At 43.6% G+C, this 20,773-nt stretch overlaps 3 protein-coding genes across 3 annotated transcripts; 2 read left to right on the plus strand and 1 right to left on the minus strand.

Annotated features, from left to right (window-relative positions):
• The first annotated feature begins 57 nt into the window (after positions 1 to 57).
• pdhb (pyruvate dehydrogenase E1 subunit beta) lies at positions 58 to 4,944 on the plus strand. The gene is made up of 11 exons (XM_008408852.2): positions 58 to 146; positions 224 to 283; positions 1,398 to 1,505; positions 1,721 to 1,783; positions 1,858 to 1,893; positions 1,974 to 2,164; positions 2,239 to 2,333; positions 2,556 to 2,666; positions 3,467 to 3,558; positions 3,629 to 3,770; positions 4,467 to 4,944. Exons 1-11 carry the CDS (start codon positions 108 to 110, stop codon positions 4,610 to 4,612), a joined length of 1,083 nt encoding a protein of 360 aa, XP_008407074.1. The 5' UTR covers positions 58 to 107; the 3' UTR covers positions 4,613 to 4,944.
• Positions 4,945 to 6,024: 1,080 nt separating this feature from the next.
• LOC103464832 (uncharacterized) lies at positions 6,025 to 12,086 on the minus strand. Its single transcript, XM_008409200.2, has 6 exons — positions 11,327 to 12,086; positions 9,991 to 10,152; positions 9,063 to 9,241; positions 8,744 to 8,987; positions 6,751 to 7,042; positions 6,025 to 6,086 (listed from the first exon to the last, which is right to left on the minus strand). Exons 1-6 carry the CDS (start codon positions 11,837 to 11,839, stop codon positions 6,025 to 6,027), a joined length of 1,452 nt encoding a protein of 483 aa, XP_008407422.1. The 5' UTR covers positions 11,840 to 12,086.
• Positions 12,087 to 13,717: 1,631 nt separating this feature from the next.
• Positions 13,718 to 18,399, plus strand: kctd6a (potassium channel tetramerization domain containing 6a). Its single transcript, XM_017304909.1, has 6 exons — positions 13,718 to 13,881; positions 15,108 to 15,215; positions 15,922 to 16,091; positions 16,636 to 16,888; positions 17,916 to 18,074; positions 18,147 to 18,399. The coding sequence occupies exons 2-6, from the start codon at positions 15,189 to 15,191 to the stop codon at positions 18,255 to 18,257; spliced, it is 720 nt and encodes a 239-aa protein (XP_017160398.1). The 5' UTR covers positions 13,718 to 13,881; positions 15,108 to 15,188; the 3' UTR covers positions 18,258 to 18,399.
• The last annotated feature ends 2,374 nt before the right edge of the window (positions 18,400 to 20,773 follow it).

Below are 20,773 nucleotides of genomic sequence, written 5' to 3' on the forward strand. Positions count from 1 at the left end.
TGTCACAACACATTCCGTACGGCGTGTGGTCTTGCGCTCTGATTGGTTGAAGTCTCCTGACCTCATTGCAGACCCCGCCTTGTCTCCCGGCAGAGGACAGGGTAAAGATGGCGGCGTCCCTGAGGTGTTTTCTTCGCTCCGGAAAGGTAGGGACATTCTCGGTGATATTGAAGCTGTTTCCTTTTGACTGTCGGCTTGTCTAACGGCTCCTGTCTTCCCGCAGCGGGCCGTGCTGGTGGCGGTTCGGCGGGGGATTCACAGCAGCTCCCCGGCCGCTGTTCAGGTCAGTCTGTTGGCAGCTAGAACTTGACGCAGTCGGTCTCGGTTCATGTTCAAAATTAGTTAATAAAATTAATACCACAACATAAAGCAGAGGATAAAACACCTCCTAACATGAATTATTTAAGAATGCAGGGGCTATTTACGGAAAATATGGAAACTAAATGTTTTATTTTGTACAGATGTTTCACTAAAAACAGTTTATGTAAGTTAAATTAAGAGAAATGATTAGTTAAAATAATCTTAAACCCACTTTATAAATCAGTTTTAATGAGCTACAATGAAGGAAAACACACGCCTACCTTGCTTACAATAAATAACAGTGTCGTATTCTGGTGATTATTTTAGATTTTTGTTTTACTTATGTGTGAAATCCAGAAACATTAAATATTAAAATGACAAATTTTTTAGTCTTTTAAAGCAGCAGTGAGCAGTAAAGTGTGATTGTTGTTTAGGCTTAATTATTAATAAACTCTAAATTTTGAGTTTAGAGTTTAAATCATAAACTCTAAATTTAGAGTTTATGATTTAGCTTTTTCTGTTGAAATTGATAACTGATAATAATTCGAACTCAATAATAAAATGCTGCATTTGCCATTTTGACAATTTAATCTTTATGTTGATCTTTATATTCTCAAACTTTAATGAAAAAAATTACATATGGAAGTTTACTGAACGTTTCTCATGTTTCATTAATTATTCAGTTGACAGAAATAAACTGATTATCGAGTCTAAACTGGGTTAAGAAAAGTTGGTTCATGCTAATGAAAATAAAATTGAATTTCACACAGCATCAACATGTTTGATGGCTTTATTTACAGCCTCATTGTGTTTTAATGTCAAGGCCCCTCCATGCTGCTCATTTTACTATTTCATTATTAAATATTATTACTAATGTGATCCTCAGCTGTGATTGGCTGCTTGTACAAACCTGTTTTAGCCAAGCAGACGGAGCAGGACCTGCTGCTGGCAGAACTCTGTCCATTTTACAGAGAATATCTCCTCATTAAGATCCACAGAGGATCAAAACACAAAGAGCTGATCTCTCTGATTGGAGGATTATCAAAACACAAAGAGCTGATCTCTGATTGGTCGGTAACGCTCCGGTCTCCTGGCAGGTTACGGTCCGTGATGCACTGAACCAGGCGATGGACGAGGAGCTGGAGCGCGACGAGCGTGTCTTCCTGCTGGGAGAGGAAGTGGCCCAGTACGACGGCGCCTACAAGGTGAGAGCCTGGCGAGTCAGAACCGTCAGAGCTCTGAGCTTATCAATTTATTTTTGCATTATTTTCTTTATCTTTATGTCAGAAGTGTATTCATATATTTTTTATTAATTTTGTATTTTTCTTATATTGCTCCATCATCCATCAGAAGTAGCAATGAGTTCATCAGAACCTTCTCTGGGCTCAGGATGTGTAAGGCAGTTCTGGTTTGTCTGCAGGTCAGCAGAGGTCTGTGGAAGAAATATGGCGACAAGCGGATCATCGACACTCCGATCTCAGAGGTGAGTCATCAGCGCTCACTGAGCATGCTCAGTGTAAGCCCCGTCCACCAGTTCATGCTGTGTCTCTGCCGCAGATGGGATTCACCGGCATCGCCGTCGGAGCCGCCATGGTGAGTCCAGCAGTTGCTGCCATGTTGGTTCTGACTGAGTTCTGACCGGGATCTGATGGGCTAATTCCCTCCTCCTCTAGGCCGGCCTCAGGCCCATCTGTGAGTTCATGACCTTTAACTTCTCCATGCAAGCCATTGACCAGGTCATCAACTCCGCCGCCAAGACCTACTACATGTCCGCCGGGCTGCAGGCGGTGCCCATCGTCTTCCGGGGGCCCAACGGCTCCTCGGCCGGCGTCGCCGCCCAGCACTCGCAGTGCTTCGCCGCCTGGTGGGCCTGAGCGGGGTCTGTAGGTTGGATCCATTCGGGTCGGACGCTGGTCTGATCTGAATGTCTCTCTGCAGGTACGCCCACTGTCCCGGCCTGAAGGTCGTCAGTCCCTGGAACTCCGAAGATGCCAGAGGCCTCCTGAAGGCCGCCATCAGAGACGACAACCCAGGTGAGACGCCGCCAAGATGGTGGTGAGGGCGATGAAGATGGTGGTGGTGGTGATGATGATAATGATGAAGGTGGTGACAATGATGGTGTTGATGAAGATGATGATTGTATCAGTAAGGTTCTCCAGTCCAGCAGAAATCTTTTTAGACAATAAAATCCAGATCGATCTGATCCGCTGCTCTGGTCTGAAAGAATGTTTAACCCGTGTTTGCTCCGCCTGCAGTTGTGTTCCTGGAGAACGAGCTGATGTACGGCGTTCCCTTCGAGGTGTCCGACGAGTCGCTGTCCAAAGACTTCACAATTCCCATCGGAAAGGCCAAAGTGGAGCGGCAAGGTCAGTGAAGGTCACATTGCAGGTCAACCTTCCAGTGAAAGGGAACTTCATGTTTTTTTGTTGTCTGGAAAATGAGCCATTTCAAAAGCCTCCTGATAAGTCGCATTCAGAGGGCACTGCACTGTTATCTAGCAACCCCAGCACAGCAACCCATTACCTAGCAACCCCAGGTAATGGGTTCACCTAGCATCCCAAGCAGAAATCCAGTATGTTTGGTCAGCTGGTTATTCCACTGTATGTGCTGTACAATGGCTGCTGGAAAAGACAAGTGTTTTGTTGTTGACTTAGCATCCAGAAACCACTTGCTGCATTTTTGTTTGTTGTGCAGGAAGCTCTACTAATGCTTTTCAAAGATGTATGATTGTATTATTGTTTCCAGCCATTTTCAGTGGGAATGTAAATGTTGAATTTGGGGGGGTGTGGCCAGCAGCAGCTGGTTTTATTTAAAGTGACAGGACGCCCTAAAACAGCTCAGAATAGGAAGAACTGAGCAGACTAAAATCTCAAAAATTATCTAAAAATAATTTCGTTTGAAAAATGTAATTAACATGTTTTGTAGCACATAGACCTATCCTAACCCGTTTAAGGACGGATAGTAGGCCAACTTTGACCTGCTATCCGAACCGGTTCTGGATGGATGCTTCAGAGCAGAAACCAGGATTGTGAATCTTTGTTTCCTTCAGCGTTTGGGTTCAGACCCAGTTCTTCATTTATGATCCAGAGGATTAAAACCTCAGAGCGGCAGGAATCGCCTCCATTCCTCCTGATCTGAAGGTTTTCTCCTCTTTGTCTCTCTTCAGGGAGCCACATCACGCTGGTTTCCCACTCCCGCTTCGTCGGCCATTGCCTGGACGCCGCCGCCGTCCTCGCTAAGGAGGGAGTCGACTGCGAGGTGAGAGCCGTCTGTCGGTTCTGGCCCGGTGGGGTTCTGGGCTGGCCCTTTAACAGCTGATGTTTTCCAGGTGATCAACCTGCGGACCATCCGGCCCTTGGACGTGGAGTGCATCGAGGGCAGCGTGATGAAGACCAACCACCTGGTGACGGTGGAGGGCGGCTGGCCGCAGTTCGGCGTTGGAGCCGAGATCTGCGCTCGCATCATGGAAGGTGAGAAGGTTTTAAGGTTTAGAAACCTTTGACCCCTGTTGTTACAAGTAAAATAGGTCTACAGCCACAAAAGAGATTTTCTTTTGCTAGATGATTAGATTTTACAACACAATTGAATCATTTATTGTTGACAAAGGAAATGAACTATTTTATAAGGAGGGAGTTCTTTCTTTAAAGTTGAAGTCTGTAACTTTTATAAAACATTTTTTTTTAAAAATATTTATCCGTCACCATGTTTAAGTGAGAGATACTCTGTGAAAAAAAATCGATCTCCACCCTGGGCTACTATAGCCGACTGAAGAACTGCACCAAAAACAACCAGAGCCAGGAGGAGGGTCTTAGCGCTGTCAATCATCCTCATGTACTCAATGCTAAACCTGCTAATGGTTTAGCATTGACAAGTTACTGTTACTGGAATACTGTTTGGCTGCCGTTATTGGTGGCTGTGCTAACTACTAGCCTTAGCATTCACAACAGTTAAAGTGGTTGTATTTTTAGGCTTTTCTCATGCTTTTAATATAATTTGTTAAAAAAATTTATTTAATTAATGAAATAAAATGGGTTTAAAAAAAAAAAACAAGATTTCGAGCTCCCAGTTTGTTTCTGTGGTCTCCTCCCAGTTTATCTCACAGAAACCAGCCCAGTCGGGACCTGTTGTCCTCTCTGACCTTTGCCCCCCCCTGTTGTCTTCTTCAGGTCCTGCCTTCAACTTCCTGGACGCCCCGGTTACCAGGGTAACGGGCGTGGACATCCCCATGCCGTACGCCAAGATTCTGGAGGAGAACAGCATCCCACAGGTCAAAGACATCATCTTCTCCGTTAAGAAGACGCTCAACGTCTGAAATCCTCCCTCCTGATTGGATCGTTCCCCCCATGGACTCGGAGACTCTGCCTCCCACTTCCTCCCCTTGAGAATAAAAGCCTCTCTCTGTTTGGGACCAGACTGCAGAGCCAATCCGATTTATTTTGATTTAAAACAAGTTTTAAAGTTTTCTGAGCTCCAAGAACTTTGTTCCAGCATCTCACACCCTGACCTTTGACCTCTGGCTGGGTTGGCCCACGGGAAAGCGCTGTTGGAAGCTGGTGATATTTATTGTAGCTGCAGCAGCTGATTGGATGTTTCTCTTGCTGTTACACAATAAAATCCTGCTGGTTCTGCTCCTTATTCAGAACAGAACTGTTTCTGGTTGGTTCTGTTGTAAAGGGTGTACAAACTCTGTGAATAACAAGGTTCTGGTGGCTGATAGAATGACTACATATAGCATCATACACTAGGCTACATGTCCATCTTAGCTAGCAGATGAAAGCTGCATTAACTAAGCTAATGTTGCTAGTTCAGCAGCAAGTACTACAGTCAATATCACTAATATTTATCTTAGTATTACACAGAGATGGGTACTCAAAAATGATTAATACTTTTAATGTACTTATATTGTTTATACCTAAGGAACAAGGTCAAATCTAGTTCTAAGCTTGTGGCTTGTTGTCATGGCAACTCCATATCAATTGTCATGACACTTAATGATGGTTACCTACCAATTGGCTGTCGGCTACAAAGTTCCCATAAGTGTGACGACACATGAAAACAATGTATTGGCCTCTGGAGGTCTGTGTCTAATGTTGGATTTGATCAAAGTCAGAGGTAAAGTGACTTCCTGTTCTGAGGGGGCGGGGCTTAGATGACCTCATAATATGACTAGTTTTGTAGGGCAACCAACATGACCGACTTGTACCAAGGTTGGTGCAATTTGGTCTTTCTATATGAAATTTAAAGTTTCATCATTAGGCCCCTTTAACATGCACTAAAACTCAAGCATTTGATAACTTTGATCCCCTGATGGTTTGATTAAGATCAACATGCTTGAAAAGTCAAGAATAACCCAAAGTGGCCGACTTCCTGTTGGGGTTACGGTATATCTCTAACAGACTTTCTGAGGGTTCTACTTCTATGACACATCAGCTCTTTACAATTTAGCAGGTGGACTATCTCACATTAGGGGGCGCTGTAGAGCCATTTGGCCACACCCATTGTCAATTCCAAAAAATACTAACATTTAAATGAAGTACAATTTTGTTGTTATATTTTATTTCTCTTTCCAGAAGCAAAAATACTTTTAATACATTTTAATTAAAATAAGGATATCCAAGCGTTCTGATCCCGGGAGTTCAGGAGCGCCGCGACGAGGCGCCCGGAGTGAAGAGCCGGAGCCAACAGATATGAAAAATCATGGTGAATTTTTGGGAAATTATTTCCTCAGCAGGCGGTCTTAAACAGGAAGGAAGAGGACAGAGGCAGAACACAAGGAAGGAAGACAACTAGGGAACATCAGAAGGAAGAAAGATGAGAGATTAAGAGGAAGGAAGGAGACTAGGGAACATAAGAAGAAAGGAACGAGACTAGAGTAGATCAGAAGGAAGGAGGCATTTAAAGTCATTCCCCTCATTTATTTATCCAGACTGAAAGAATGGGGTTGAGCCTGACCTTTGACCTTCCTGAACCCGTCAGGCTGAAGTTGGTCCCACTGGTGGATGAGGCTAGTGAACCTCGACTTTTGGCCTTTGTGTTGAAGAGCCAATAAAAAGCTTGAGATCAACCTCATCACTTTATTGTCCTCATAACAAGCTACAGACGTTAGAACTGTCAACATTCACCAGCTGACCTCTGACCTCAGGAAGGACCAGAGGCTTCTTCAGGTAGAGGAAGGAGACCATCATCATCAAGGCCCCTCTCAGTTTTCCCCCCAGGCTGCTGGACTACAGTTCCCATAATCCCTCTCATCACTAAGTGGGCGGGACCTCTGCGGCTCCAGGTTGGGTTTGTGGGTGGGGCTTAGCATGTGCTAGGGAGCTGATAGGTCGGATCGTCCCACCTCTGAGGTTCCCTTCAGCAGGCCCAGCCGGACCACCACCACCTTCTTCTTCTTCTGCTCCAGCTCCTCTTCATCCTCCTCCTCTTCCTCCTCTCTCTCCTTTCGCTCGCCCCGTCGCTCCTTCCTCTTTTCCCTCCTCATCTTCCTCGCCCTCTTCCTCCTCCTCCGCTCCTCTTTCTCCATCACAACCGCATCTTCCTCTTCCTCCTGCAGTCCATCCTGAACTTCTTCCTGCTCCACTTCCTCCTCCACCGCCATCACCATCTCCTCCTCCTGCTCCTCTTCCTCATCTTCCTCTTCATCCTCCTCCTCCTGCTCCTCTTCCTCTTCTTCGTCTGTCGTCTCTTCCTCCATTTCATCCTTGAGCTGCTCGTGTTTCAGGATCAGACCTGGATCCCCGTCCTGTTTCAGAAAAACACGGTTAGCAGGCAGAATGGCGTCCCCTGTGGCCAAAAGAGGAACTATAAAAATACTCACTTAGCTGAACTTGAGGAAGGAATCTGACCTTTCACCTCTGTGACCTCTGGTTCAAGGTTTGTACATTTTATTACTTTTATCTGAACATTTCCAAATAAATTTTTGCCTTTTAGTTGCAAACTACAAGTTTTTTTTCCATAACGTCCTACAATTACCCAGTCAGACAGCAACAGTCTTCAGTCAGAGGCCTGCTTAGATTCTTTGTAAGACTGACTGCTACTGGAGCGTCACCATCTAAAACGACTGAGGAGCCTTGGAAGATCTGACTTGCAATATTTAATTTCTCTTTGTGATAAATAAAAGATTATTGATTTGATTGATCAGCTCTTCAGGAATTTCCTTACTGGAGCTCAAATCATTCAAACTGGGATCTCTGGGATTCTACTGGTTTCAGCTAAAAGGTAGCATCTTAAAGCTGCAGTATGCAACTTTTATAAAAAATATATTTTTTACTTATTTGTTAAAAATGTCACTGTCGGGACAGTTTGGTAGTCGGATAATCTTTGATAAACAAACGCTCCCAGCACCAACTAGAAACAACCAATCAGAGACAGGAGGCGGACCTTAGCGCTGTCAATCACAACCTGCTAGCTGCAGTTAATAAATCCTGTTGTAAATGAAGAAGCCAGTTAGCATTTACAGTTAGCAGTTAGGATAAACATTTTTCTTATAGCCATATGTTTCTTCTGTGCTGTTAGAGTACATGAGGGTGATTGACGTTGCTAAAACCCGCCTCCTGGCTCTGATTGGTTGTTTTTGGTCGAGAGTGGTACAGTTTCAACAAATATGTAAAAAAAAAAATGTTTTTTTTATAGAAGTAACACACTGGAGCTTAGAAGTGGAGCAGCTGGAAAGATGAACTCACAGAGTTGTTCAGCGGCTCCCATCAGATTCTGGTCAGGACCGGAAAGCTGCTGAAGATTTGAAGTTTGGACCGCTGGTTCTGACCAGGGTTATAATAGTTTTTCAGTTTTTCCTTATAGTTTAGTTTTATGCCTCGATGACTTCTGTTTGTCTAGCTTAACTGGTCTTAATTTGGTTTTTGAGTGCGCGTGCTAGTTTTTATTAGTTGTAATTAGTTGAATAATGTTTAGTTTTCTTTAGTTGTATCAGATTTATCTTTTCAGTACTTTGGTTAATTTTTAGGTGCAGAATACAGAACAGGTTCAAGTGCTGTATTGTATTATGTATTCATAGATTGGGTAATAAATATTCAACAGAAGAAAATATTTTCAAAAAATTTTTTTCAATTATTGCTGAACAACAAACTGACTCTGACGTTTTCTCTCCATTTTTGCAGCAGCCATTTTGCGAACTAGTGCAAGTGCCGTAATTTGCTGACAGCTTATGAAAACTGCTTGTGTGGGAAAAAAAATCTATTTCACATCAGATCGAAAGGCTTATAAACAGATACAAAAACATAAAAACTAACGGTATTATAGCTATAATTTCAGTAAGTTTTAGGTAGTTTCATAACCACACAATATACAGTAGTTTCAGTTAGTTATGGTTTCTCCCCATTAAACCATGTTTTTATTCGTTTTAGTTGAAAACATTTTCTCAGTTTCAGTTTTCCTTATTTTGTTAGTTTTAGTTAACCTTGGTTCCGGTCCGGCCCAAACTCACCAGGTCTTTGCCGTTGCACAGCCGGTGCACCAGCAGCCGGACCGTGTCCTTGTTCTGGCACAGCCCCATGGTGTTGAGCGCGTCCAGGACGGATCCGGTGCAGCCCTGCAGCCGGAGCTCCGCCCCCAGCGCTGCCTGCAGGAAGTTGTTCCTCCAGATGTTCCTGGTGAAAAGCGGGATGGCGAGCGCCACCACGGCGCGGCGCTCCAGCAGCGTGATGGCCTGATCCTCCGTCAGCTGGCTGCTAAACAGCCAGGAAACAAGTGCTCAGAACCAGAACTTCAAACTGGACTGGGTCAGGTCAGGCGGCGGGACTCACTGGCTGCTCCGGTACAGTGTGTTGATGTCGGGGAACATGGCGCGCAGGCAGGCGGTGACCAGCGGCGCGTTCTGCTGGGCCCAGCTCAGGCAGTGCCGCCACGGGAAGGAGGACAGCGGCTTCCGGTCCGACACCTTCTGCTGGAAGGGACTGTCTGTCCGCCGGGCCAGAACCTTCATCTGCACAGACACGATGAGGTACAAATCCAAAATAGAAACTTATATTTCAGGTTTTGCAATGCAGTTTGAAACTTTTGTATTTGCCATATGTTTTACATATTTGTTCAAAGCAGGAGTCAACAGTTATCGTATTGTTTATTATTTATCGTGATAAATTTCTTCTGATTTGTCATTGTCATGACAAATTCCAAGTAATGATGTTTAAAGACAGTCTGTATTGTCAGGGTTTATTGTTTTACTACACAGAGGGTTGTAGTTTAGTGATTAAAGTCTTTAGCTGCAACGCTGATAAAAATTAGAGATGGAGGCTAGTCTGAGGGCCTCAGGGGCGCCCTAACTGTTTGTCACATAGTTTCTAAACATATTCGGCCGATGATGTTTTCTAAACATCAGATCAAAAGACTAATTAATAGATTCATAAACTCAAAAGTGAATGATATAATTTCAGTATGTTTTAGTTGGCTCCAGTTATAGTTTTTCTTCTTTCATGACCATTTTTATTTATTTCAGTTAAAAATGTTTTCCCTGTTTCAGTTTTCGTCATTTTGTTCGGCTTAGTTAACCTTAGCACACTGGCGACATGAAGTGAACTGCACATTTAGTGAAACAGCGCCACCAGAGGTGAGGCGCAGTACTGCACTGCCTCACTCCGGACGACTTCCATGCATTTCAACCAGAAAATGCATTAATTCGGCGATTTTGACCATAAAATATTACCACTGATGGACCACCCGGACCCGGAGACTCACCTCGGTCCGCAGCTGCTTGCTCCAGAACTCCAGCATGGGCTTCCGGGCGCCTTTGGACGACCAGAGCATCTGCAGCGCCGCCTTGTAGCTGGACTTGCTAACTAGCAGCGCCGCTTTGCTCTTCTTGCCCATCCTGCGGCCCGGCGCCGGCGACACCTTTGCCTGCGAACAGAACCAAACCTGCTGAACCAGCAAACACCTGGAGGTTCACCGATCAGGCTGAAGGGAGAATAAACTCCTGCTGCTAGAGACATGGAGGTTCATCAGAGGGTCTCGGGGTTGCACTAACTTTTTGTCACATGGGTTGAACAGTTGCTTTTTTTGTAAGCGATGTAATCCATCATAAATCTATAGATTAAAAATTTATTTGAAAGGCGGTATAATGAGTTTCCCAGCCACACAGTGACATTTTATAGCAAGATCAAGTAATTAATTTTACTTCATGATTTAATGTCTTGAAATTGGGCCTCTGTCTCTTTAAAAACTCCTGCTCTTTCTGAAACTCCGCCTTCAGGAAGTCAGCTCAACATCAGTCCTCTATTAACCTTAATGTTGTTTTGAGAAGTGTTTGCTAATTGCTGCTGGCTAGTCTGAAGGAGCGAAAGGGAAGTCTGCTCTGTGAGCCGGAAGCTCAGAAACTTGGAAACTGAAGATCAGAGCGTGGTCCTTGAAGGCAGCGCAAAAGTCAAACTAGGCATTTTACAGCTGAATGGTTGCCATGGAGATTAAAGAATTTAGCAAACATGAATAGAAAAATCAAGGCAACACTCCAGGTATGTTTATAATGAGGGAACAACATTATAATATGATGTAAACTCAAAAAAGTTGATTTTATTTTACTTCAAGAATCTCTGTGGAGAATCTAATTTTCTCTCACTTTGTTCTCAGTATAAGAACAGGATTAAGGTCCATTTGCAAAACATTTGCTGAGTTTAGCCGAGTTTAATAACTAAGGTAACAGTTTTATTTGGCTGCTGAAAGTCTCTCATTTGGCAAAGCTGCAATAACTATAAAAGTTTAGTTATTAAAACTCAGATACTTTATTTTCATGAGTTTTATTTTAGCACGGTGATAATTTTACCCCAATTAGAAATCCAATGTTGCAGAAATCTCCATCGATCTGGAACTGCAGTCAAAAGGCCGGTCTGCTGGTACCAGTTCTATATGCCTCTTCCGGTCTGCTGGTACCAGTTCTATATGCCTCTTCCGGTCTGCTGGTACCAATACGCACCTTCCTGTACTGATTCTATAAGCACCTTCCATTCTGAAGGTACCGGTTCCACTCACACCTTCCGGTCTGCAGCTGCAGGTTCTATTGTACCGGTTCTATACGTACCTTCCTGACCTCGGGCGGCTTGACCCACAGCGAGCGCTTCCCGCTCTGTTTGCGCTTGCCCTTGGTTCGGATAATCTGGGCGCAGGTTTCACACAAGAAGGACTTTTCGTGGACCTCGGAGTCCGGGAAGACCCAGCGGACGGTGTCCGGGGTAGTGAAGGTGAACACCGCTCTGCGGTTAAGGGAGCGGCCCTGCCGCTGGAACAGCAGCCGGCAGCAGCAGCAGTTACGGTCCTCCGGCCGTCTGGACCGCCGCGAACCGCCTCGCGGTACCGCCTCAGCGCAGCTCACAGCAGGCTCGTCCTCGTTGTGAGGGTTCGGTTCGGTGCCTCCGGGGCAGTCCACTTCTGCACCGAGGACGGGTTCTGGGAGCTCCAACTGTGGGAGTTCGGGGGGCTGTAGCGTTCCGCCTGCCTCAGGTTCGGTTGTGTCCGCGGTGTGTGCGTAATCATGCTCGTTGGATTCAACTGCAGGTTCGGTTCCGTCTGCTACTCCTGGGTTCTCCGATTCCATGGCTGAGGGCGTTCTCCGGTTCGGAGCAGACTCTGTGCGTGCCTGCGACAACCTGGAGCTCTAGAGAAGTGGGTTGGAACCAGAACTTAGCCCAGAGTTCTGCAGAATGAGGCGATGTAGAAGATATAAACGTTTTACCGCGATGAGCTGCAGAAACAGGAAGTAAACTGAAATAAACAAAACGTCATCCGCCTCCATACACCGCAGCAGGCGCCCCCGCGCGGTGGGAGACCAGAACTGCAGGTCATCTTTAGGCAGATAGTGGCATTTTATGGCACATTTTTTGTTACCTTCCGTTGTAAAAAATGCTGTATATGTCAAATAAAACTTAAAAGATTAAATTCACCAATTATCAATTATTTGTGTACATTTCAGCAATAAGGCAATTCAAAGTGTTTTACATCATAAAAACACAAAAATAAAAAGTCATTAAGACATCATGCAGTCACGAATTGAGAAACCAGTAACAAACACCACAAGTGACATTATCAAAATCACAAGTGACATTATTAAAATCATCAATACTCATCAAATAGGTTGAAAGAAATTTTACTTCCTGATATAATGCAACATAGCAACCCTTTCAAATTAGGCCTCTTTTAAAACTCCTGCTCTTTCTGAAATTCTCCCTTCAGAAAGTCACTACAACATGGCTCCTTTATTAGCCCTTTAACAATGTTTTGAGCTCAGCTGATGTGAAGTTCTTTGCTAATTGCTGCTGGCTAGTCTGAAGGAGCTGGTACCAGAAGCAGAAGCTCAAAAATTTGGAAACTGCAGCTCAGAGGAGGATTTGTGCCTTGAAGGCTGGGCTAGGTCCACCCAGGCGTTTTGCCATGGAGTTTTAAGGATTTCTAAAACATCAATCAATCAATCAATCAATCAATCAATAAAATTTTATTTGTGTAGCACATTTCAGCAGCAAGGCATTTCAAAGTGCTTTACATCAATAAACACAAAAACACAGAGTCATGCAACATTAAATAAACAATCAAAAACATTAAATTTGTCAGGTAGGTTTTTAATGAGGGAGTAACATAACATGATGTAAAGCTAAAAACAAGGTTGACTTTACATAATATAATTTTCAATTAGGTTCAGTAATTGAAAAATCACTGGAGAATTATTTGTTATTTATTTAATTAGATTTACACAGTGGCACAGTTGGTAGAGCTGTTGCCTTTCAGCAAGAAGGTTCTGGGTTCGATTCCCGGCCCCGGTCTTTCTGCATGGAGTTTGCATGTTCTCCCTGTGCATGCGTGGGTTTTCTCCGGGTACTCCGGTTTCCTCCCACAGTCCAAAAACATGASTGTCAGGTTAATTGGCCTCTCCAAATTGCCCCTAGGTGTGAGTGTGTGTGYGARTGGTTGTTTGTCCTGTGTGTCTCTGTGTTGCCCTGCTACAGACTGGCGACCTGTCCAGGGTGACCCTGCCTCTCGCCCGGTACGCTAGCTGGAGATAGACACCAGCAACCCTCCCCACCCCACTGAGGGACAAGAGTGTAAGAAAATGGATGGATGGATATTTATATGAATGTTATGCTCTATTTTTGTGAGTTTTTATTTAATTTGTACTAGATTTTTGTATTTAGATTTTTATGATGTTTTGTTTCCACTTTTTAATTATTGTTTTGCATCGTGTACACCCATAGGCACCAGCATGCCTCCCAACCCCACGAGGGACAAGGGTGTACAGAAAATGGGTGCATGGATGGATCATGTGCACCCTCAAAAAGGAGGGATTTTCTTGTAAAAAATGTTTTTAATAATAATAATAATAATAATAATAATAATAATAATAATAATAATAATAATAATAATAATGGTAGTTATTTGTACCTTTAAAATCTGTATTTGTTTGTTTCCAGTGGCAGTTCAACCCATAGACATGAATGCGGTTCAACCGACTTTTATTTTGTAGATTTTATTTTTGGCGAATCTTACCGGAAGTGGCGTCCGCAGGGGGAAAAAAGGATGTAAACAAAGCTGTGTGTCATCAGCGGCTGTAACATACCAGTTTATCTGGAAGTTAACTGGATGCTTCAGGTAGGAAGCGGCAGGATTTTAATTAATTTTTAAAAGTTTAATTTTGAATCGATGTTTGACCTGCTAAGAGCTGCTAACTGTTAGCTCTCTGCTTCATTTCATTGACTGATTCCACCGCAGAGGTTATAAATATGAACATTTAATGACAGTAAAGAAAAAGAGGAAGAAGAAGAAAACCTATTATCATCATAAAGAAAATTAACGCTTTTTGGTACTCCTTAAGTGTCAGAAATGTATAGTTAAAGCTTCATATTCACAAATATCTCAGTTATAAATCATCTAAACATCGCCAGAAGGGATCAGTCTGTGCGGATGTTTTAATTCATCTGTGTGATAAGATTATTACGGTGGCGCAAAGGGGTCAGTACAATCCAAACGGCAACAATGCAACAACATTGATGTGATTTCCCAACAGAGAACTAACAGGTCTTGTTCTGACCTAATTCTGCAGGTTCACATCTGTTCAGATTCAGCCTAAGCTCATATTTCTCTTCTCCATAGGTTCTCGTCAACATTTCTACGTTTTCTAATCGTACCGCTTCAAATTTAAACTATTTTATTGGTTTTCTGTCGTAAAAAACCCAAAAACTGAAAAATGTGATGTATAGCAGAAAATTCACTCTGAGCATAACTCTCAATAAAAGACATGGTAGGGGCAGCATCATGATGGGGGAAGCTGGTCAGGGTTGCCGGGAAGATGGATGGAGAGAGAGAACGACTGTTAGAGGCAGCAGATGACCTGAGGCTGGGGTCAAAGTTCAGCTTCCAGCAGGACAACTAGTTTGAACATCCAGACAGAGACCATGGGTTAGAATGGCCTAGTTAAAGTCCAGAATACAACTGGTAATCTGGGGAGAGACTTTATTAGCATTCAAACATCCATCCACCCAATCATCTGTTAATCCATCCACCTGTCCGTCCATGAATGATATGTTTTAGGCCTGGTTATCTCTGGTTCCGCTGCATGTTTTAGAGTTTGTAATGAAGTAAATCCTGGTTTTGACCCTTGACCCTTGGCTGGTCTAGCCTGTTCTGATGCTGGAGACCTGCTGGTTCTCCTGGTTTCATCAGATGAAGTCTCCCTCCTCTTCCTCACCAGCCGACAGACGTCTGTGGCCCAATCAGGGACTCACCAGCCGGGGTTCTGCTTCTCCAATCAGGGTGGATCCGCCTGCAGCCTGTTGCCACGGCAACCGTCTCTCAAGATGTTCTGCTTCTCGTTACAGGTGGAAACTCAGGAATGATGATGTTGTTGGCGCTGTGAACCGCGGAGGGAGCTGGCGGCAGGCGGCGGCAGGCGGCGGCAGATGGAGAATGGAGACCTGGGTCACATGGTGTGTGTGTCCACTTGACCCGTCCAGTACAGCGGCTCTGTACCAACAATCTGGGCTTTGCTGCTGGCCATGATTATAGTTTCTGGTTTTTCATTATTGCTTAGTTTTATCTGGTGTTGTCTAATTCAGTTAGTTTTAATTAGTTTTTACAGTGTGTTTGCTAGTTTTTAGAAAAATATTGTTGATATTAAACGAAAGGTAGAATGGCAGAAACAGTCAGACGAAGAAAGAACTGGCAGGTTGGTATAATGAGGAGAACAAGACGAAATAGAAAGCAGGAAACAACCATGTCACCTTTTGGTCATTCAGAGTTAAATAGCAATTTTTTTTAAATGATGAAAATATCAAACAGGAAAATATCGTCTCTTGTTTGTTTTCAAGAAGAGAGAATGAAACAATTTTTATTGATCACCCTCAAATATTGAATTGAGAGAAGGGAACTGGTACATAGATAACAGGATGACAAATTACAGTTGATAAACTTTCCGCTTCTGGATGTTGTTGTTTTTTGTTAATGTACCTTAAGAAGATGAAATTACTAGAATAATTTTTTTTTTTTTTTTTGGTAAAATATAAAATCTGTGTAATATACAGTTAGTGTCTCGATTCCTACTCCAGTAGATGGAGGTGAAGCACATCTAAACATCTAAACGTTCTTGCCAACTACCATCAAAAAGAAAACTGTTGCTGTTCCTCCCGTGTCCAGATGGGGGAGCCAGTGAGTCTGAACGTGGGCGGCTGTGTTTACAGCACGTCACTGTCCACGCTGAGGCGCTACCCCGACTCCCTGCTCAGCGCCATGTTTAGAGGAGACCTGCCGACGGTCAAAGATTCCCGCGGGAACTACTTCATCGACCGCGACGGCCCGCTGTTCCGGTGAGTCCGCGGGTTTCGACTCAGATGGACCTCCGATAGCACCGGTCTCATTAGCTAGCTTAGAAATGATTAAATATAGCCCAACATTTCCACTGGGCCAGTAAAAGAACCAGAGAGAAATTCCAGAACCAGGGAAAGGTACAAGAACCAGTGGAAGGTTCCAGAATCAGTGGAAAGTACCAGAATCAGTGGAAACGACCAGTTTTTTCACTGGTTCTGGTAGACGGTACCAAACCAGTGAAAGATTCCAGAACCAATGAGAGGGTTTTAGGACTCATGCCGGGTTTTCTGAAAGTAGAATTCTCAATCGTTCTAACCTGGTCTGACCCGGCTGCTGGACAGAACCAGTCTGTTATGTCTTGTTATTGCATGAAGAGGACAGCAGGGGGAGCTCTGACTATGTATGGGAGATGTGAGAAGAAGAAGAGAGAATTAAAAAGAGAACTGAAGCTGAGCTAAGTCGGATGCCTGCTTATTCCACTATTTCTACATAGCACCACAACACAGTCTAACCGGGTCCGACCCGCTCTCCGTCTCGTTTCAGCTACATCCTAAACTTCTTGCGCTCGTCGGAGCTGACGCTGCCCTGCGGGTTCAAGGAGACGGCGCTGCTCCGTAAAGAGGCGGACTTCTACCAGATCGAGCCCCTGATCCAGTGCCTGGGAGACCCCAGGCCGCTGCTGCCGTACCGGACCGACACCTATGAGGAAGTGGTGGAGCTGTCCAGCACCAGGAAGCTGTCCAAGTACTCCAACCCTGTCGCAGTCATCATCACCCAGCTCACCATCACCACTAAGGTTCCTCACATCCGCTCTCATGTCTGTATTGTTATTATTATTTATTTTACTTTTTATTGTCTTTACCTGCGGTTCTCTGCCGGAGGCCTTAACTGGCCTACATGTTTCCAGAAGATCCAAATCCTTTTGGCTTCATTTGGGGGGAAAAAACTCACTGTGATGAAAAAATATCATGTGTTTCTTTTACTAAATAACTTAAGACAGAAGAAAAAATAGCTTAAATTGGTCAGAATTATTTATGTATTTATGTTTAAGTCAATCTTTTCTCCAGTTTTCTGCCTGGGTTTTCTATTAAAAGACCTTCACTGGCCCCATTCAGCCCTCCATAGAAACCTCCTGGATACGCCCCTGCTCAGCAGCCCAAAGTATTCATTCAACATGAACATTAATATCCCGGCACTGATAGCTTTAAATATTTTAAATGTGACAAATTAAATTAAAACTCACTGAAGGGTTGAGCGCAGCGGCTCTGAGGCACATTGATGAATATCGTTATTAATTCAAACTCTTGTTGGTTCTGCTTCGCCTCCTGCACCGCTGAGCGCGTCCGTCCGTCCGCTCAGCTTGATGTGAGAATCCGCCGGCAGAAATACAGAGACCTGTTGAGGAAGGCTGTTACCATGGAAACGGATTTAAATCCTAGACGATGCAAAGTCTCCGCTCCAAGACCGACACGACTACTGCAGACTTCGGTCACAACGTTGGGTTAAGATTTTAGGGGATTCACAGCTAAAAGTAAAAAAAAAAAAAATATATATATATATATATATATATATATATATATATATGTGTGTGCTTTTATGTCTTGGATGGAAGAGGGTGACTCTGTGTTGCGATTGGTTTGATTTTCCAATATGGCGTCCTTACACCAGCAAAGGTCAGCGCTTTCCATCTGACCTTTGCTGTTTTCAGAGGAAAGTTTTGGTTGTTGGGTTTGGATCTCAAGGTTCAACAGCGATTTTCCCTCCAGATTCCTTCAGCAGTTCTTTGGAAGGAGGAGTAAGCAGATGTTGTGTTGGTTCTCCAGGTCCAGTCGGTTTTGGGGTCCGTCTCCAGCAGCTTCACCAAGTGGACCAAACACATGATGGACAGCAGAGACTTCCAGGTGTCCTTCACGTTTGGACCGTGTGACTACCAGCAGGAGGTCAGCCTGCGGGTCAACCTGCTGGAGTTCATCTCCAAAGCCGTACGTCCGTTAGAACCGCCGCCCTCAGTCTCCGTAGATCAAACCTGTGGCTGACGGGCTGCTGTGTTGCAGGGCTTCGCCATCAGAAACACGCGCGTTCTTCACATGAGCGAACGGGCCAACGAGAACACGGTGGAGCATCACTGGACCTTCTGCCGGCCGGTTCGAAAAGGCGACGACTGAGGGTGTTACAGAACCACTGGGTGGGTCAGAAGCTGAGCCTCTGGTTCTGAATCAGGAACATGAAGGACATCTTTGTTTTTCAAAGCAGAGGCCGCCAGGGGGCGCTGTGGGGCCTCAGTAAATTGGACGGGGGAAAAAATGTAATCCCATTAATTTTTTATCATAATTGTTGTTTTTGGCTTTTCAGTCTTATTTGTTACATAAAATATAAGTTTAAATTGAAATATTATTTTTGATATTAATTTTCTTACTAGATGCTTTGCTTCTCAAGATAGCAGATTATGTGTTGCCCAGAAATAATCCAGAAAAAAATCACCTTCATGCAGGTTTGCTCTCATAAAATCAGAGTGAAATGACCAGCTTAAGTTTCTGGACCTTAAAACATCTTTTAAATACCTAAACTAAAATGCTACACTTCTGAAAGTACTCATGTTTAGTATTACTATTGGTTTATTGCTCTTAAAAACCCTGATGGCTCCAAGGGCAGCTCAACCTGGAGTCGGGTTCAGAGAGTAATTATCATTTCCTCAAGTTGGTTGGAATAATGTTTTAACTTTAATGAATGAAATCATCACTTGAATTTTTTATTTACTCTGGTCGTCTTTATCCCAAATCAAAGAGGCTGTTAAGTTTTCCAGGAAGAAATGTCTGCCTGTAAGCGTGTGGGGGGAGGTGTGAAACGGCAACAATAGCTTTCCAAAATGGCCGCCATTACCCTGAGGTTGTTCCCGTCTAGAACAAAAGAAAGGATCATGTGGACAACAAGTTGCGCAGGCAGTGGATGTTTCCCAACAGCTGGTGCCGTCCTGGTTCATGAGAAGGTCAACCAAGTAAAACAAAGGAGGGCTGGTTGGCAACCAAACTGACCAGAACTGTTGTGAACAAGAATATCATCACCCAGAGCAATAACCGTAAAGCTGCCGTATGTAACTTTTATGAAGAATGTGGTTTTTTACATTTGTTATGAGACAGACAATCTGTGAAAAAGTCATTCTCCTCCACCTCCTACCTGAGCTACTATTGCTGTCTGAAGAAATACACTGTTCCCCATCAAAAACAGCCCATGAGAGCCAGGGGGCGGGTCATAGCGCAACAGTCATTAGCTGTAATAATTTGAGGATTATTTGAGGAAGACAGATGCTGCACAAGGTTATTATAGTGAATTAATCTAGCGAAATTGAGAAATTGACCAAAGTCGATGGAATAAATCTTGGAGAGGTTGTTACCCGGCCGATATAAAGAATATTGTTTATTCTGAATTTGACTCCCTTGTGTCTGCCTTGGTTTGCTGACTATCTCAGATCTCCTGGAGTTTATGCAAACAAGCTCATCTTTCCCATCTCCTTTCCTCTCCTGAAGTCAACTGAGGAATCAAATGATGACTGGACTGTCCAAGGACTTGCTCTTAGATAATACCTCCTCATCAGAGACTGTTGGGCTACAAATACACACTCCCTGACCTCACTGTCTTTGCCAGCTCATGTCTTTGTATTATTTGAGTATTATTACATGTGCTTACTTTTCCTGATGTGCCATTTCTTGCCCTGTCTGTCTAGTTTATTATTAATTTTAGAAATTCTGGAGTACTCGTTACTTTAGATCAATATTTAGCTAGTTTAGAGAAACTTCTTCTAGTTTATAAATTGTGGCGTACTTATTCTTATCCAGCAACCCAGAACAGGAACATTTAGTTTGTATACTTTATAAACTGTGGAGTACTTATTACCCAGAACAGGAATCAAACATGTTAGTTAGAACATAAAGATCCAGAAGATACTTCACTCAACCCAGAGTAGGAATTAGAACAAACTTGTAGAGAAACTAGCTACTCATTACTTAGATCAGCAGTTAGCATTACTTTTTATTTATTATTAGCTTAGCCAGAGAAAATCCTATTCGTTTACGAATTGCGGAGTACTTTTTTCTTTTGCTGTTGTTAATTTATTTTATTTTCCTCTAACTCATCTAAAGGACTTTGAATTGCCTTATTGCTAAAAATGTACTATATAAATAAAATGACATTACCTTAAAAACTAGCAACCACACTAAAATTAAAGCTAACTGAACTGGACAAACAAAAACAACAAAATAAAACTAAACAATAATAGAAAACTCATGATGTATTATTGCAGATCAGGGGTGTTTTCCCCAGAAAAAGGAGGAACAGCAGGCTGTTAGGCATAACGATATGCTTCACCATGCAAATAGAAAATAAATCTGTTAGACTCCAGCTCTGTACGGTTACCAGCTGCTTAGCTAGCATGCAAACTCCTGATTGATCCAGAGTAAATGCATGGATAGCTGGAGTCGTCTGGCTAGAAGGGGAATCTTCAGCTGGTGTTGTCGGGAGACAGACAGACTCAGAGGGGTGCTCTGCTGCAGACAGAGGAGCGAAGGCCTGCATGGTGAGCAGCAGCTGTCCTCAGCCCTCCTCAGAAACCGTGAACAAAGCTAGCAAGAAGTTTATGCTGCATCAAGAATGTCCCATTTCACATCTTTCAGTACCCAAACAACCT

Source organism: Poecilia reticulata, linkage group LG5, assembly GCF_000633615.1.
Source record: "Poecilia reticulata strain Guanapo linkage group LG5, Guppy_female_1.0+MT, whole genome shotgun sequence".
NCBI classification, from domain to species: domain Eukaryota; kingdom Metazoa; phylum Chordata; class Actinopteri; order Cyprinodontiformes; family Poeciliidae; genus Poecilia; species Poecilia reticulata.